Below are 19,143 nucleotides of genomic sequence, written 5' to 3'. Positions count from 1 at the left end.
AGAGTGTTACCTTTCTCAGTCATAATATTAGAAATCTGGCCGTTTTATACAATGAAAATGACCCGGAATTCAAATTCGTTTCACTAAGACGTAATATAAATATCTCAATCAATCTCAGTAGCGGTAGCTAACGAGAGGTTTCATAACAGCTTACGCATGGAAAATATAAATCAAAATAAAAACATACTGTAGCCTCACTCTCCTATAACACTATAACTAGCGCCATCTACAACTTCTTCCTTTGTTCCGGCACTAACCTACAAACAACTCCAAACCTTACCTTCATCAATCTTGAGTCCAGTCTCATCTTTCGGTATATTCATGGAGATATCCTGGAAGACCTCTGCGCCCCACGTCTGCGCGCCGCGCAGTTTGAGGTACTCCGCTATGAGGGCCGCGATGTGGAGCTGGCAGCACATCGCCTGGGGAATAGAGGTGTGGGTTAGTGGGTTATTATGATCTTTGTTATGAGAGGTAAGGTGGTTGATGGTGATGATGTACTCTGTCGTCGTATTCAACAACAGCGACTCTTACTACTCTATAGTATGTGCTGTGACTTATTATTTCATTTATTACATAGAGGTGGTTACCCATCATGTTCACGCTGTCACGCGGCTAGAGCAGTGGGCCAAGCGCGCTTAGCAGATCTCTAGAAGCGCTAAAGGTTACAGTTTACAGAGCGTTAATCAACGTCAGAACGAACATCACAATAGGTTTTATTTTATCCAGGTAGTTAAGCCAGGCGTGCCGCAGGTGCGGCCAGTGAATGTCGGATAATGTTCTCTACTACATAGCATTACGGTTAAAAGTTGATTACCTCATCATGATCCCCCTGCCTGGCGTTATGTTCGGCCAGCGTGGTGAGCCAGGCGTGGCGCAGACGAGGCGTGGCGCGGCACGACGCGGCTAACGAATGTTGGATTATGACTTCTACCACATCGTGTTACGGTAATTATTTAATTACCTCATCATGGTCCCCCTGCCTGGCGTTATGTTCAGCCAGCGTGGTGAGCCAGGCGTGACGCAGTCGCGGCGTGGCGCGGCACGACGCGGCCAGGGAGTGTTGGAGCTCAGCCAAATGCACGTTGCCGGCCCCTGGAGATTGTTGAGACTTTTTGAGTATAATTATATAAGTTAATGTGTGTAGACAGGATGATGACAGAACTATTGGAAAAGTGTGAAAAATACCAAAGTAGTTACTTTCAGAGTCAATATCAACGATTTTTTGTTACCACGCAAGAGATCATAGTGGAAGATTCTAGCGTACAGATCTTCATTATGTAGTAGAGAAAGCGCATTCCTCAGATCTTCTGCTTATGGCAAGGTTACATATTTAATGGAAAGATTGTGGAGACCTCCATTAAATATCAGAAAACAAACAAATACATAATGTACATAATTATATGTGATAATTAATTACCTGATAGGCTGGTTCCGCCGGCGCCAGCCAGCCTGGCCCTGGCTCCCACTACTGTCCGCACTCGCCGCATCAGCTCAGCCACTTCGTTGGATAATCCTGTGCACATTCATAATAATTATAAGTATTGTATACGCCATTTACTTACATAATTATGTTCGTGGATGTAAATGGCGTATGGCGATTGTAAACTGAGATTCTTAACTTATTTATATCGTTCAAGGATAGGTACGAAGTATGTTCAAGGTGTGTTTCATTGTTATACCCTCCAACTGAGCTACTTGCATACGAGTACTAAGAAGAAAATATTTATAAGTGCCCGTAATCATACACTACTGAACTGAATGTAAGCCGCTCCTAAGGAACCCATGAGCTCTTCTTAACCTTTTTCACCCAGAACATTATAAAATCTTATGTAACCTTTAGAAACATCCCAAAACTTCTTCAAGGTCTTATCAAGTGGCTCAGCCAGTGAACGTATATCAAAACTATTGCACTTGTAATGGAAGAGGCCATGTTTAATCCTGCAGGATATGCTGGATTTACGCCATAAAACTACTTCCCGATATCCTTCACTGGGGGACATGATGTGTTTTACTCAGAATTTATAATATTTTTTGGATTTAATGCATAACAAAATTTTATATCAAAACATGTCAACAATGTAAACATAACAATAACAGCAATAACATGTCAATGCAATGTCAATGTGATTTTTATGTCTATGGGTGCAATAGTTTTCAGCCAATGCAAAATAAAGAATTATTCGCACATTGTGACGGGCCGCAGAGTGCCGGGGCCGAGGGGAAAATGTAATTTATACCTGGCATATTACTCGGATTTCATATGAAAATGCGGCCCGTTGCACCCTGCTTGGAGCAATTTCAGGAACCTTCTTCCTGAAATTGCTCCAGAGATATTTTAAGCTTTTTGTAACTTGCGTGACATTTTTACATAGATGGTTTAAAATAAAAGTTACCTGTCCCTTTCATAGCCTTGTCTCCAGTTGCGAAGCAGTTGATGACCGAGAGAGATTCCTGGAAGCGCTTGCTGTTGATCGCCGTCTGACTGTCCAGCAGCTTCGACACTGCTATGATCACCTGACAAAAATACAGTTATTTAAACACAGATTATAAAGATTGTAGCAAAAACCGTCTCCAGTCCCACGTCATAATAAATAAATCATTTTTGTTCTTGCACGTGATGCGACTTACATCGTTCTGCATTGTACCTAGAGGTCAATATTGTATTACACTGCTGTAACAAAAACAGCTTCTATCACTCGATTTGACCATCTCTTTCCAGCTGTGTATACTCCACATCCGCAATCAGTAGCGTGCTGCCACCTGGCAGAGTACACTCACACTAGACGTGCAGTAGTCACCTGTAGATGCACCCTGGTGACGCACGGCGCGGCGCCGTGGTGGAAGTTGGCCCTCATGAGCAGGTAGAGCTTCACCACTCCGCTCACCACGCCCCCTGGCGGAGTATACTCACACTAGACGTGCAGTAGTCACCTGTAGATGCACCCTGGTGACGCTCGGCGCGGCGCCGTGTTGGAAGTTGGCCCTCATGAGCAGGTAGAGCGCGGCCGCCGCCTCCCGCCGCAGCCACGCGGGCCGCGCCTCGCACAGCTTCACCACGGAACTTACTACGCCCGCGCAGAGGGCGCTGCCACCTGGCGGAATTTTGGGGCAAAAGTTAAAATTATGAGGCTTATAATGAGATGGTATGATCTGCATGTACGGACTGTCTTAACTCCTAATATTTGAGACATAATCACCTATGGACACTAGCCATAAATATAAAATAAGGACAATGTTGTGTACGTTTTAACTTTCGACTGACAAAAAGCAATACAAGATCGAGTTTATATCATGTATTTAGGTTTAATGAACAAGCTAAGAAGTGTGGTGGTGTGGTCCTGCCAATTAAGTGTTTTCACAGCGTTAATGGACTTGTAGTTTGGGCTGGAAAGTGATTAGCCTATCGTATCTTTTTCTACTCACCCTCAAAAAGCGTCTCCGAGAACTGGTTAATATACGCCCTTAGCGCCGCAAACAGATGTTTATACAAGTTTTCACTCTGTGGGAACTGCAACAGCTTCAGATAGGGTTTAGCAGCGACGCCCTCCGCCGCTCCGAGGTTCTTCATGAAGAGACAAGCGCGGTCTATAATGATCAGTCCCACTTCCGTTGCTAGGCAACCGGCTGATAGAACTGCGTGGTCGGCTATGGCGTCTAGTTCTGGAAGAATGTTATTAGTGTCTTATAAACTCAATAAAGTAGTTTAAAGGTGATGAAAGTTTATCAGACTCGGAATGGTATAGTGCGATAGTTTATAAGTAACGTAAATCAGTATTTTAGTTTGTATAACAAAGTGATGTAGCTCAAAGACTACATCTTGTCAAGACGTTAAGTACCAATGCACTTCATTGTAATTTTGCACAAAAACTAAAATAAACTTATACCTCAAAGTAGTCCTACCTACCTACCATGGTAGTGAAGAACATAAAATACCTATCCAGCATACTTGCGACACAAGAGGGGCTGTGCAAGGAAGGTACCAAATACCATATACAAATAATTATTTTGGTGGAAGAATGCTCTGTAAACAAATACCCAAATTATATAATGAATTACCGGTAAGTATTAAAAATGAGAAAAAATTATCTTTATTTAAAACATTATTAAAAAAACATTTACTTAAAACTTATTACGATACTTAAAACTTATTATGATTGAGAGTGGTGCCTTCCTTGCACTGCTCACTTGACACAGTCAATATATTGTTTATTTTGTTAATTTTTAAATAATAGCTTAATTAAAATGTCACCGTTTACCCACAGTCAAACCAAAAATATTGGTTTTGTGGGAATTCTTCTGTACCCTATGTATCACTGCAATGTTTATAAATAAATAATAATAATAATAATAAATACCTGAAATCCCATTAGTGGTGACAAGATTCTCCCTATTCACGGTATTATTCTTTTCCACAATGATCGGTGGCTCCTTGGAGAAGTCTGGCGGGGTCATCCTGGCTGGCAGAGTCCTCGCCTTCACCGGCTTGGCCTTGCCGTTGCAGTCCGGGGTGGAGGTTTTGAGTTCCGAGAGGATCTTGCTCCGCCCTATGTAGTGAAATTGCTCGGCGCAAATCCTGCGGAGTTAAGGTGAGTTAGTTTTATAGTGTTGGAGTTGGATGAGAATGAATATGATCATGCTGTGCACTGACAACTGAAATTATGGGTATAAGGATAATTTGGATTTCTGTGAGTGAGAATAAAAATTCAAGTGATACTCTTGATAAATATTTAATGTTATCACGTCGGGGTCACCAAATGGGGTCAGCTGCTGATGCCGTGTGGATTGAGGGAAAAGAACTTAAGCTGCTAAAGTTATGAGGCTCACAATGTGTCATGCATAAAACATAGTGACCACGTTAAACTTAATACACAGTCTGAGAGCTCTTCAATTTATGACAACCTTGCAAAACAAACTCACTCCAAAACGTTGAAGAAAGCATGCGTCTGCGCAGGCGTGTGCGTCTTCCACCACTCCACGAGCCTGTCTTCATCCAGGTACTTCAGCACGAACAGGAAACAGAGCAGCACGTCGCGGACCTCTTCCGGGGACATCACGCCGAATCTGGAAGGAGGTTGAGGTTAGGATAGTTTATGGTTGAGTTATGAGCATAGAGGTTTGAGGTCTATGAATGATAAGGAGCTCCTTGTGTTTGGTTTTAGTCCGTAGCGTGCCTTTTGTCTTTAACTGTGTATAGTAGTTGTATTAGAAAATAATTTTGCAACTATATAATACGACGTACCAATAGCCGCGTATATGAAAAAGTCTAAATACTAAACGTAATTTTCTTTAAAATTCTTTCTACATATCAGTGCCTACTTTATTTTTCTTTTCTAAGTATCTTTTAGGGTTTTTAAAATAACAAGTAGTCTTATCAGACCATAAAACTCACCTATTAACCTGGTCCCCAATCTCGCTGAGGTCCGGCTTAGCCAGGTTTCTCGGCAGCGAGTCACCTCCAGACATGGTGGACACAGACTCCAGCGAACTGTGCGACAGATTGTTGTGCTGATCTACGAACACATACACACGCCATGAGTGGAGTAGCGAGACGGACACATAAGCTGTAGTATGTGGGTATTATGTAAGTTTTTATTATAAGACCCTGCTCTAGCGCAACAATTGCTAAACTAACTGATACAAATGTTATTGAAACTGATTTCAGAAGCTATATGAAATGAAGACTCAGGTCTTGGGTGTTAATCTATACAGGTATATCAGCTGTCCGATACCCATATTAGGCTCTGTCTAGTTTGGGATCGGATAGCTGTGTGTGAGATGACCCTTATTATTTTTGAGGATTTGTTTTTTGTGACAGCCTATTTTGATTCAAAATCAACAGGCATGTGTGAGATAATGAATAAATGATCATGCTAGATGAAAGGTCTTTGTCTGTGACATCACAACAAATCTAACATACCACGAATATGACTTCACATAAGTATTAAAAAAATTCAACAAACCTTTCCCGTACATAGTATTCAGTATGACCGGTGGGTCCTTAAAATGGGCCGAATTTCTAACGGGCGTGTGATCAAAATGCAACGTCAGTCTATTCTTCCTCGGAGTGCTGTGTGCTGAAGCGACTTCCTTCTGTGTGTTGTTGATGATAGGGTGCAATATCGCTTCTCCGTCTGGCTTGTCGTGTCCGTTCTCGTATACTGGCGACGCTAGGGACTTGGCCACCAGGCGGTGTGCGTTTTCTGTGAAGGAATTAGTTATTTTATGTAAATACATCATATGAGAATGTTTAAAGACGGTGGAGCGGTACAAGGTAGAGCTAGATGGAAGACTGTAATGCTGCGTTTCTTGATAAATACGGAGCTGTGTTTGGTGAAACGCGCATTAAACGAGTTTATCGACTTCGATAACGGATCCGTGCAGCGGGTTCAGTTCTACCTGTCCCCGCTGCACGGGTCCGTTATCGACGTAGCTAAACTTCACATACCACGATTCGCAATAAATACCGTGCTGTAATTGATGGAATGCGCACTAAACGAGTTTATCGACTTCTATAACGGATTCGTGCAGCGGGTTCAGTTCTACCTGTTCCCCCTGCACGGGTTCGTTATCGACGTAGCTAACCGCCACATACCGCAATTCCCGATAAATACAGAGCTGAGATTGGTGGAACACACATTAAACGAGTTTATCGACGTCGATAACGGACCCGTGCGCGCTCCTAAATGTCACATACCGCGATTCGCGATAAAACGTAGCTGTGATTGGTGCAACGCACAATAAACGAGTCTATCGACGACGACGTCGGTAACGGACCCGTGCAGCGGTGCCTGGAGAGAGTAGGTGGTAGGTACCGTACCTAACACTGTGGTGAGCCAGGGCGCGTAGAGCCGGGCCACGCGCGCCCGCCTCGTGCGCGCGGCGTAGCGGTCGTCGTGCTCGTGCTTGGTGAGCTGCGCGCGCAGCACGCCCAGCGCCGAGCGACGCTTCTGGGGAGCTTCACGGAGGGATTGTTCTACCTGGGGATGGATAGGATAATTAAAATGGGTTTCTAGGCTGTGTGGTAGTAGGGGTAAACGAATGAAGCCCGATTGACGTATCGAATGTACTTAATATTTGCAAGCGCATATTTCCGGCGCACCATGGCTAGTCAGCGGCTGACGCTACTTGGACTGGGTAATCCTTTTACCACGCACATGGTGACCTACTCTAGTTCTAGTGAAAGCGACTAAAATAGTTGTCGCAATGTACATCGACTTTAGTCTTTGTTAGAAGATGCCGTTCCTCTTGGAGAAAAAAATTGGAGTTTGATTACTTGAGTGAATGAAGTCGCTTACTTGTTTCAACAATAGTCCGGCAAGAAAATGTTTCATGATGAAGTCTTCCGATAACTTCAGCTTGGCTGGATCTGAAAGAGTTAATGCAGTAATCATTTATTATTTTTATGAAAGGAATAAGCGAGACGCCATTTGACGGATGTAAAATATGTAGTTGTAGATTTATATCTAAATCATGCAAATTACACACCTTCATCACAATCTTTGGTAAGTCGGTTGGCTTGTAGCGGCAAGTTGAAGGGCACAAAGTGTTCGTGTGAACATATAGTCTGCAGAAACGTGAACTTGAAGTCGAACAGTGCTTTAGGGTCGCACGGCTTGAATTTGTCAATATATTTCTTGATTTGGCGAAACACAAACCCGCGATCCATGAATGAGAGGCAAGACTGGAAGGAGAAAAAAACATTTAAAGATATACAGGATGATTAAATTCACAAATTTCCATTAGGGAAACATAGAACCAGTTTGTAAGTGATTTTACTTCGTGGTATTGTGAGTATCGAGGTTACAGATGTATGAAGTGATGGAAAAGTAATCCCATACAGAGAAGTGACGATAGTCTAATTTACCGATTATCGACTGATTATATTTTTTTACCTTTAAGAATTGGGCAAGATTTTTGTTGAATATGTGCGTCTGCATGGGTTGTTGCAGGATGTATGACGGCTCCACTGTTGTCACCAATTTATCTATGTTCTCTAGTAAATCTGCGTGAAATCGCTCATGTCGAGACATCTGAAAACACAAATATTAGACTTTTTATGAGCGTTTTATAAACCGCTAAGTAAGCGGTCTTGTTTTCGATGGTACAGAATGTCATCTGTTACGTCCGTACGTTTTCTTTACTACATAAATATAACATACCTTAATCCTTCCAGTATTAATGAGATACTGAGCCATGCTCTTCACAATGATGTCAAAGAAGAAGCCAGAATACTGCATGAATTTGTTGCCCAATAGGAAATCCTGCTGATTGGGGTCAACGAATTGGTGCAGAGGCGCGGTCAATACCGTGTGTAGTTTGAACTCGACGCAGTTGAAGACGTACTGCAAGAAAGATAAAGATAGTGTTTTGTTTCATTTGCAATTGGTTTGGTGATTTAGGGGCTGGGCGTGAATTGGCCAATGACAGCGCTCGAAATCCATTGGAAATACGGTGATTGGCCAGTTTTTCTTATTGTAAATAGTGTCATTGGTCTATTCAGGGACCAGCACTCCTCTCTGCCGACACAAATCAACAGGCACTAAATATTTTTTTTTAATTTACCTTTACGTAACTGTCCAGGAGGTCTTTTCTGCCATAGTCATGTATCATGTGAACGAAATGCACTATCAGTTTCACGATCTGATATCCCATGTCTTGCGAGTAGCTTTTCTCCACAGTCTGTAAAATAAATAAGTCACTTTCTTTAATGAAAGCAATGTGTAATTAAACTTATTTTAAGATTGATTTCATATTTTCCAAGACAATAACGCATGCTTTGTATATGAGCTTCCGAGAATATACATAGGATAACATGTTTTGTGTAAAATACACTCACCGAGAATATACATAGGATAACATGTTGTGTGTAAAATACACTCACCGAGAATATACATAGGATAACATGTTTTGTGTAAAATACACTCACCGAGAATATACATAGGATAACATGTTGTGTGTAAAATACACTCACCGAGAATATACATAGGATAACATGTTGTGTGTAAAATACACTCACCGAGAATATACATAGGATAACATGTTGTGTGTAAAATACACTCACCGAGAATATACATAGGATAACATGTTGTGTGTAAAATACACTCACCATCAATTCAAACAGCTGATTCAATATCGTCGGCAAGAACCCAACCAGAGAACTCAGTCTGATCGCATGCGCAGCTTTCAGTGCATTACAGACCTCGCCCCACGGCGGCGGGCAAGGGGAAGTGGAGGGGGAGGTGGCCGCAATGAGCCGCTCTGATTGGCTGAACAGATTGTGCAGGTGTGTGTCGCGTGTGGCTACGGTCGAGTCGAGGATTAGTTGGCAACGGAAGAGTTGCTTCTCGCCTTCCACCCATACGACTTCTGGGCCGGCGTTCTGTAAGTTATAAAGAATGTAACTAACCAAAAAATAACCAGAGACTAGTCTATGTATTTACTACAGAATGTACTTTGGATACGGAAGTAGGAAATTGCGAGTTCACGAGTGGAGACCAAGAAACATGGGACGGGAAATGAATAATACGGTTTAGGGATTAGAAGACTAAAAAGTTGATTTCAAAATGCAAAACGCAATGTTTGACTACGTAACTTCTCGATAATATTTGTCAGTAACGTGGCTCGATAAGCTGGTACACCTACTGAACTTACCCCTTTTCCAAGTCCAAGCGGTTGAATGGACAAGTACCCCGAAGGTAGATGTGTGGCAATGGGTAGATTCACAATCTCCTCGACTAATTTGCCATTCTTCAGCAGAGGAACCCACGCATACCTTGGGGCAAATATAAAAAAACATTGGATTAGATACGACTGATGACCGGTAAGCGAGTTTTCGAGTGGAGAACAGATACCCAGTGTAACTTGTGAGGCCTTCCAGCCCGCTGGATCAACGAACTTACATAGATAGCCAGCAGTGGCTGGTAGAGGAAGGTCGAGGGTAGAGTGCTAGTGCAGAATGCCTATATCCAGCAGAGGACATTTATGGGTACATGAGATGATGAATACGTTGATGTTAGCTACTTGTATAAAACTTTGCTCACTGACAACACACTCACCCAATACACGTCTCCACATTGGTATCACTCTTCTTGGCCAGATCACACGAGATGTGATAAAACGTGAATAGCAAGTGATGCGCAGGCGACAGTGTGGAGGGCAGGCGTAGTTTAGCCTCGTCACTCCAGGTCGGGCTAGCGTTGTGATGGAGAACTGAGCAACGATACTGGGTCGTCATGCCGGCTCGCCCGTAGACTACCTGCGGGTTGGGTGTTTATTTGGTGAGTTGTGTAAGCAATTTAGGGTCGTGATGTGCCGATATGATAAGAAGTAGATGGTCTTTTCACAAGAACTAGACATACGTAAGATGTTTACCGATGTTAGATACTTTATTTAAAAAAATGTGGTGTTGTGACAGAGCTGTGTTGTGAGCATAATTATTTAGCATTCGTGTGTTATTTATGCATCACTCCTTGCATTACACAGTTGCAATACAATTACGTGCCTGGACGCTATGGTATCAAATATAGAAAAACTCTCATCGACATAATTATCTCGAGCTCCAACCTAGAGTTCTTTCTCACCTCTACCTTCCACAAACACCACTGAAAACTCCACTCCATCACACTACAAATACCACCACAAACAAAACAAACAACCAACCTGCAACGCCTTATTATCGCCGCTATCGCTATCCTTCATTTCCACCACACACGCTATGTTCCTCGCTCGCGCAAACATCTTCTGCGACTCGAAGCTCAGGGTCAGCGGCCGCACGTACATGTGGTGTATGTACGCCGCGTAGGGCTGTTCTGGTTCCAAGTTCAAGGTCGCCAGTTCCAAGGTCAGGGGGGCGGTGGGGGGGAGCGGGAATGGCTTGAGCGCTGCGTGCGCACTCGTCATGCAATCTGCGGTAGATGGTGTATGTTTATACAGGCATTCATATTAAAAATGCTGAATGGAAATCGCATGACGTAATTATGAAAATTATTATCGTTTTCAGTGTTGTTTTATTGTGATATGTAGGTATCATAACATCCATGTTGCGTGAGTAACAACATGCGGTTTTCAATCAAATACATACTCATTTAACGAAATTGACACACACAAGAATTGACCGAATGTTTGCAGAATGATAAAATAAAAACTAGGTAGTAATGAATACACTTACTAGGTACAGGTTCATTGCTCTGTTGTATACTAATATTCAGCCACCCGGGTATCACAGTGAGTTTCGACAATTTCTCCGGCTTCCGTATATCGGAGAGTATCTTCAGCAGGTCATCGTCAGACATCTTGTTCGGTTCCTGGCGGTATATTGCCGGGAACTCTGGCGACGTGTCCAAGTCATTGCTGTATAATCTGGAAATTATAGAATTATGATAGAATACTCCACTATGCAAGTTATTTGATGTAGTTGTAGGTTGATGCAGAACTAGGGATACCTAGATTTTTTCCAAAGGTTGATGTTGTTTTTTCGGTAAAACCTATCTTATTCGGGCTAATTCTTCATAAGGGCCCGTAAAAAAAACCTTAGCCCAATAGCATACAAGGACCTTCGGTTCTAACTGGCTAGCTAAAGTTGACAAAGCACAATAAGGCCCAATTCCTTTAACATACCTGAACAAAGGCTTAGCAGCCCACGCAAACGGCATCTTATAGCTCCCAACCCTATTAGCATACGCTTGCACAATCTTATGCACTTTCAGCCCTAGACGAGGGTCTTTAGTAGCCTTCAGATAGGGCTCCATGACCTGGTTCACATGGCCTTGTAGTATCTTGTCTATACGGACCACTATGAACAAGTCTGGGTGTGGGTTGTTTATTGATAGTTGCACCTGGAATGAAGAGGGGGTAATTAGACTTATGATGTTAGAGAAACAGTAAATATAGAAACAGTAAACAGTATTTTTTTTTACTTGTGGTTAAACAATGGAGTTGTATGACTTTATCAACAGTATATCAATCAGATTGCTTATTGTCAGCGGCTTATAACAGAATGGCATTTCTATACTAGCATAAAAATATTCAACCTGTCTCTTAGACCGGAACCATTCGTCGCTGATCTGTTTAACATCCAACTTGACATCGTAGCTGAAATTCTCGACTAATGACTTGGTGCATTCATTCTCCTTGACTAGATCCTTAACAGCATCGTGGTTGAGGTCAAAATGGAAGTTTTCCGTCAGTTTCTTGCCACTTCTCGCATCGTACAGAGCTAAAGATGTGAAATAAGGTTCCACTTGGCATAATAGCTCCTTGTCTCCATCAATCGGCGCTTGTAACCTAAACTTTAAGCTTTCGCATTTGAGCAATATTCTTTGGCCAAAGTGTTCTCTGGAAAGAAGATTAGACACATTTTAATACACAGGTTATTTTGTTACATCATGATCTAAAAAAAAAATTGGCAACCGCAATAAGGTCCATCAAAATTAGAATCAGTGTATTTTGTCTGGATGGCATGCACGGTAAGATTTCCTGACCGTGGTTTCCACTCATTGCGGCAAACAAGACCGGTGGCCGGCCCACCGCTAGTTCAGCTTATAGATTTTGTTATCTGCCCCCTACATAATATGCGCAACAGTTGACGTCTGAAATTTTAGAACAATCATATTTCTAAAACTCACTTGAAAGGCTCCAACATGGGTTCAGGCGGGGCCTCCCGCCTATACGGCAGGCTGAACACGTGAGCGCGGCACTCGGCCCGCGCCGCCGCTATGGACATGGCGGTCTCACGGGAATACCTCATGAGGAGGGGGTTCATACTGTGTTCCAGGCCCTTGAGGGTTCCGTAGGTCGCGGGCGGTGGCTCGGCGGTTAGGGAGACGTCTTCGTCTGCTGGGAATAGATTAGATTGTTTTTTATGTGGTGGGCAGAGCTTTGAGTTGCGTGATATGGATTTTGTGAGTGATGGAACTGGGAGGGTGTTTGGTATACTGTGTTGGCACTATAATAAACCCATGCGCTGTTGGTTTGTCTCAATAACATTGGACATTACAGAACCACAATACATCATTATTGAGTTCATTTTCCTTATTTATTACATACCTAAATAAGTAAATACCTTTATCAATAGCCTCATCATTCTGCTGGCTCTCCTGGTTTTCTTGTCCTTTCTTCAGCGCCGCGGTGAAGACGCTGATCCATTCGTTCATTTCCTCTTCCGTATCCGTTGAGAACGTGTATCCTTTCCCGCCTGACATGCGCAGTTCGAAGCAGAACCTACCGCGCTTCGGATTCTAGAATTGAAAATTACAAACATAAATAGTTACGTCTCGAAAGCCTGATGGAATAGGCAGTGGCCGTTTGCAGCATTTTACGTTGTAGTTATGCAGGATAGCCGACAAGTCATGGACCAAACTAAAGGGGCGAGTAGACTGTTGACCCCGGAAGAGAACCCGGCACCCTATAATCTAATGCCGAGTTATCATACTATACGATGCGTGAGTAGAATTGAGTAGGGATAGACTGCTCTATAATTATGGAGGTAAAAACTATGAACAGCTATAATAGTTCTATTAGCGTACCTAACGTTAATTCTATTGTTCTGTTGTGCGGCCACATTTGATTGCAAATAATTATCTGGAACTTGAATGGACATTACTTAGTATAGGACATGGGTCCCTTTTTCTTACAAGGAGCAGCTCAACACTGATGTTAGCTTTCCCCATTTAACATCGACCGGCTAGATATTACATTACATTTATATTTAAAATGTGTAAGTACAAATTTTATATGTATAAAATAGTACTCACTTTAACGACCTCCGAACAGAAGTCCATGACAACTGTAAGCTTCGTGTCCGTTTTTTTATCATCTTTATACACCTCCAGTATGTAAGTGCCATCAGTTTCCTTCACCATACAGCAGTACCGTTTCTTAAACGATTTGGAGGCGAGGTTGCTAAATATCCTATCGGAGCCAATCTCTGGCCCCTTGAGCAAGTAGCCCTCTTTGGTTCCAATATCAATTTTGGCGGCTTGAGCGTCATTTTCACCTTCAGTCTCTGCGTCTATGTCGTATACTTCTTCGGGTAGCTTATTATCTATTGTCCTGTGAATTACACATGTATAGGTTACAGTGCAGTCTTACGTAGTGTTGTATGTAGGAAAGTTTTTGAGAGATTGTTATTTCCTGTTTTCTAATTTTACGCAATAGTTTGCATCGCTTATTGTAGAGTAGGTAATAGAAAGGGAATCCCTGTGTGATGTTTTGAAATCTTATTCAAAACAGATTAATATACTCGTACTCAACACAAGTTTACCTAGCAACAATAATAGAACCATGTTATTTGCTAGGTACCTATATTCATTACGTTGTGGGGATATACCCAGTAATGATAGATGATTCAGATCATGTTTTCGCCCACACAGTAACCTTGAGCATTTCGGTGTTCAACTTTTTGTGCATGCTCTCAGAACCATGGAGCGCCGTTAATTGTGGTGCTAATGAGGCCAGTCCCGTTTTCCATAATTACATTATTACACATTTCACACCGAACTAGAACATTCCATTCAGAGCATGTATGTATGGCCTGTATGTAGGTATGTTTGTCTGCCTGTACGATGTAAATAGTTAACGCCTGTTATAAACAATTGTGTTTTTGCTTCTGCGCAAGGACGGCGAGGAACGATTCGGCGAACGAAAACATGAAACATATTGATTATGCGTATTTGTAACTTATTCCGGCATACGTTATTTATGTACAGTACCTAACGTTAGCTCCATTACCAAAGGCTAAAACATTCTTGCTTATCTAAAAAGCTCAGATCTCAGCCGCGCATGAAATTGGCCTCTCTAAAATTAGAATGGCTTGTGTAATCAAATAAGACGAACAGATCTTTGTAAAGAATGGTAAACAAAGACTACTGAATACCTTCCAAGAAAAAGATAAGGAAAGCATTCATTGATTTATCATTAGCAGCATCCCATTGCCCCAAATGACACAGTACTTAAAATAAACTATGTATTTGTAATGAAATGATTAGATTGTCACAATGTTATTTGAAAAAATAAGCATAAATATGATATAAATGATTAGATTGTCACAATGTTATTTGAAAAAATAAGCATAAATATGATATAAATAATCAGTATGTATTTCCCGTCGGTATTCTGGGATAGAATGTAGACCTCTCAAGCTTTATAACCATCTTTCCACAGTAAAATATATACCACACGACGCGTTGCTATGAAACAAAGTAAATGAAGGACCAATAAACACATACACTATAAATTATAATATATTATGAATATTATTAGTTAGTTTTATACTAACTTGGCATTAGGAAACAATAACGTTATCAGAAGGCATTATAAAATAACTTCCTTCCCTACTGAGTGAGCATGTGGTAGCATAATGTAATACATATACAAATATTTGGTCATTAACCTTGATAAATATGATTTCATGAATAATTTTACAATTAATTAATTACTTTTATTTGAGATTTAAATAAATCATCTAGTTATTTTGAAATGCAGAAGCACCAATAATATATTTCTAGAGTAAGTGAAAGTTAGACCAGTTTAAAATTGCAAGCATATCAAGGATCTATTAGATGTTGAAATTTTGATTAATTTTGAAATTTTAGAACATCATCACCTTCACATTGTCCACAAAATTTTCTGGATTTTGTGTTGATGGGCTTTGATGAGCCTTAGAAACAAAAACATTGATCCTGCCTTCATACATAGGTATAATTTATAAAGAAACATGGAGCCCCAAAAGTGAACAGAAATTATTTTTTTACCTTGGTAAATTGAGGTATGTGCCGGAATATGAGCTGTATTTGTAGTGCACAAGGTTCCAGCTGGAGGCATAGCTGAGGAGGGCCTGTCTCGTGAGCAGCGGGCAGGTGGACGCCGTCCGCACGTCCGGCACCGCCGTGGTCACCGTCCGCCAGCGGCGAGGGAGAACTACACTCTGGGATACAATGGGTAGCAATTGGGAAATGGTTATTTTATATTAAACATAGTTAACACTCATTTGGGTAAAATTATTATAGATCCCTCATTGTTTTGAACTTTATTTCATTGGATTAAAGGATAAAAACCAATGAAAGATTTGATGTATCAGGGGTAAAACATCATCATCAATGATATTAGGTTTAATTTTTATTTGTATTTAGACTTTTAAAGAATGTTTTTTTTATGTATGAGCCATCAGTTAATTTAGAATAAATGAGATAGCTATGCACAGTTTATACATACTAGCTTTATAAGAGTCACAGGTGTACTATGAATATCAAATATAGAGAAGATTTATATTACCGAAACATCATCAGCAGGGTACAGAAGAATGTCTCGAAGAGGGTCATTTAACAAGAATGTTCTGTTCTCAGTTATGTATCTTTCAAAGTCCAGTGCAGTGCATTTTGATGGTATAATGTTCTGTAACAAAATTTAATAAATATTTATAGAAGAAAAAAAAACATTTTTGGCTACATTCCTTTTTGCTGAATTTAGACTTACAGATATTACATTTAAATTATGAGGTTGCCTTGATTATTTGATAATGCAAAAGTCAAGGTGATTGTAATTAATAATTCAGTGCAGATTGCACATGCATAATTAAAGTAGGTACAAAATATCATATTACAACCACAATATGCAAAATAACTTCATTGTTTATGTTAATTATAAGTATTCAGTTAATGGTTTAGTCAATATTGTGCATCTGACTATGTTATACAATAGATAAGCTTAAAATAATTTTTACTTTGAATGTTTAATACCTACATGAATGAATTAAGTACAATGCATGTAATATCACTTTTTTCAGTCATGAAATTCATTGTTGATGAAGATATAATGTGATCGTGCCTATAGTACCTAGTAAGTAGTAATAATATGTAAATTTGAGTTTAAACTTATTTAGCACCAATAATGACCAATATAGTTCTGGTATATATAATATTGTGTACAGTAAATATAAAATAAACTTGATAGATACTGTTGATTTGAACACAGTGAAAAGACAAATATTTCACATACTCAGAGCTTTCTGTAGAAGAACTATTTTCTCCAGAATATTTGCTTTTCACATACCAAGACAAGCCATAAGCTTTGATATTCTTAAATGGGGCTGAAAGTCAGTGAATAGTTGTTAAACTGGATTTATCACCGTGATATGTGCAAGTGCATAGATTTCATAAAACTTATAAACGTAACAATATCATATTTCTTTACTGATTTTCACCGTACCTCATACTGCGTGCCGATCTTTTCCTCCTTGGAATTAACTGGAGGCATGTCGCAATACTACACTTATTAGTTTATGCTGCACTAAGAGTTATCTCAAGAGCGTTTTCCACTGCTTTATTACATTTTATTCACAATATTAACTTCAATAACATAAAAGCCGAACGAAAACCTTGCGCTCGCGAAAGACAAACAATTTTCAAAGTGACGTTGTTAACAGACTACCGACAAAGTGAAATCGATTATTGTTTCACAGAGTAGAAATATACATATTTTTTGACATAAATGAATGAACGAAACTTTGTCATAGTGATGTGATAGCACCGGAAATTTAATTGATTGAATACGATATGTAATTATTGTTCTAAGAAAACAGATCTACCCTGCTCACCTGGACTAAATAAAGCCACGACTCTATCTCGAACATTAGGCGTATAGCTTATAACGCACTAGTGGCTCGGTCGCGGCCCGTTAAGTTGAGTCGTGACCCGATCTGCAGCCAGTGTTTAGTGGATATGGCGCCTCCGCGTTTAGCGATATTCTATTCTAATCCGGAAGATTGTGGTCACAGTATTGGCCGCGTATCTGGTATAGGTATTTCTATGGGGGTCACCCACTGCCAATACCCCACACCGGTCAGCGGTCAGTAAAGTAAGCGAGGCATAGCTATACCGAGCAGGCCTTAGACAGAGCAGGCTATCGGTGGCGGCGTCGGTTTAGCTAATAGGATAATAGCTGACAACGAGTATTTTACCGGGTGGGAGGGGTGTCGTTATGGGTATGAAGTATGTAGATCTTGTTTCATGTTTGTAATAAAAATCTGGCTGGCAATCAAATCACGACAATGTACCTACTTACTTATGTACTCGTTGCAATAGGCAGCGTTAACTGCCTTGTAGGAACTTGTTGCATTATCCGTATCCGGTCGTTAGATATAGGTACTTATTGTTATGGTCACAGATCCATTACCTATAGCCTGTAGTAGATCTATGCCTATAGCTGTGGTTGAATGGTTGAATAAGTAGGTAGCCGAATGCTTTATTGAAATATGGGAGGAGAGGTGGGTTTACTTGATTTAAATTCGAAAACCATAACTTTGTAAGTAACAGAAACAAAGTAAATAAGTAAATATTAGTTAGTACAGTCCAACTATAAAGTCATGACAATAAAGAGTGCGATTTTTCTGACTTTTTATTATTGTCAGTTATTATTTATTTACATAATTACATACCTTAGTCCTTAAATAAATATAATTAAGTAGTTCAATTAAATACGGTCTTTAACAATTAGAAACCACTTCCGTTTTCAGGACTTTATTGTTTTACTGTAAGTAATTATGTTTAATAGTAGGTAAGGTGGGGTTAGACACCGGGGGAAGACCATTAATGTGTAAAAAATAGTTATAAGCAGCTTCATTCTCTAGTTTGTCACGCTGGTAAAGTCGTAACCACCACCTGTGGACCACTTTACTAGTGTGATAAATTAGAGAATGACGCTACTAATAACAAATTTTTACACATTAATGATGGTCTTCCTCCGGTGACTATCATACCCCAGCTTACCTTATTATAGTTACCTACTTTGTAATCGCATCGTAAACATTTGTCACCGTAGTTACAAGAAATAAAAGGAAACACATTTAAAAGTTGACATCTCGAACATTTATTGAAAACATTAAACTTCGACACATTAAACAGCAACCAATTTTATACGCCTACCTATCCTATTAGCTATCTTAGGTGTACCTACGCAACATCTTTCAATCATCGTAACATTTCGTAATGAGAACCAATGATATTATAATTATTTTAGCTTTTTGTAGTGAGATTATTATTTAATTTATCTATCTAGGGCATCTAGGCCTACCTCGACTGTCGAAAGGTACAGTTAGGTTCTATCCGGGAATCACCTACTTGCGTATTTTTTTGTTTAGAAATCGGC

The 19,143-nt window shown here is 40.4% G+C and overlaps 1 protein-coding gene across 1 annotated transcript in view; it reads right to left on the bottom strand.

Moving 5' to 3' along the window:
• LOC105382491 (dedicator of cytokinesis protein 9) overlaps positions 1–17,476 on the bottom strand; it is a 51,521-nt gene extending 34,045 nt beyond the window's left edge. Inside the window, exons 1-29 of the mRNA XM_048631083.1 lie at positions 17,206–17,476; positions 16,273–16,392; positions 15,753–15,925; positions 13,755–14,052; positions 13,064–13,238; positions 12,627–12,834; positions 12,033–12,336; positions 11,620–11,837; positions 11,171–11,361; positions 10,663–10,907; positions 10,059–10,258; positions 9,655–9,775; positions 9,110–9,382; positions 8,566–8,682; positions 8,163–8,345; positions 7,896–8,033; positions 7,489–7,684; positions 7,299–7,369; positions 6,821–6,980; positions 5,964–6,203; positions 5,393–5,513; positions 4,921–5,064; positions 4,359–4,576; positions 3,427–3,663; positions 2,935–3,095; positions 2,397–2,517; positions 1,415–1,516; positions 965–1,098; positions 281–422 (exon numbers count right to left, since the gene is read on the bottom strand). Of these exons, the coding sequence (XP_048487040.1) occupies positions 281–422; positions 965–1,098; positions 1,415–1,516; positions 2,397–2,517; positions 2,935–3,095; positions 3,427–3,663; positions 4,359–4,576; positions 4,921–5,064; positions 5,393–5,513; positions 5,964–6,203; positions 6,821–6,980; positions 7,299–7,369; positions 7,489–7,684; positions 7,896–8,033; positions 8,163–8,345; positions 8,566–8,682; positions 9,110–9,382; positions 9,655–9,775; positions 10,059–10,258; positions 10,663–10,907; positions 11,171–11,361; positions 11,620–11,837; positions 12,033–12,336; positions 12,627–12,834; positions 13,064–13,238; positions 13,755–14,052; positions 15,753–15,925; positions 16,273–16,392; positions 17,206–17,253 (5,059 nt within the window). The 5' untranslated portion in view covers positions 17,254–17,476. The remainder of the gene's footprint in view (positions 1–280; positions 423–964; positions 1,099–1,414; positions 1,517–2,396; positions 2,518–2,934; positions 3,096–3,426; positions 3,664–4,358; positions 4,577–4,920; positions 5,065–5,392; positions 5,514–5,963; positions 6,204–6,820; positions 6,981–7,298; positions 7,370–7,488; positions 7,685–7,895; positions 8,034–8,162; positions 8,346–8,565; positions 8,683–9,109; positions 9,383–9,654; positions 9,776–10,058; positions 10,259–10,662; positions 10,908–11,170; positions 11,362–11,619; positions 11,838–12,032; positions 12,337–12,626; positions 12,835–13,063; positions 13,239–13,754; positions 14,053–15,752; positions 15,926–16,272; positions 16,393–17,205) is intronic.
• Positions 17,477–19,143: the final 1,667 nt, after the last annotated feature.

This window comes from Plutella xylostella, chromosome 4 (genome assembly GCF_932276165.1).
Source record: "Plutella xylostella chromosome 4, ilPluXylo3.1, whole genome shotgun sequence".
Taxonomy (NCBI): domain Eukaryota; kingdom Metazoa; phylum Arthropoda; class Insecta; order Lepidoptera; family Plutellidae; genus Plutella; species Plutella xylostella.
This window is presented reverse-complemented; position numbering and strand designations above follow the sequence as displayed.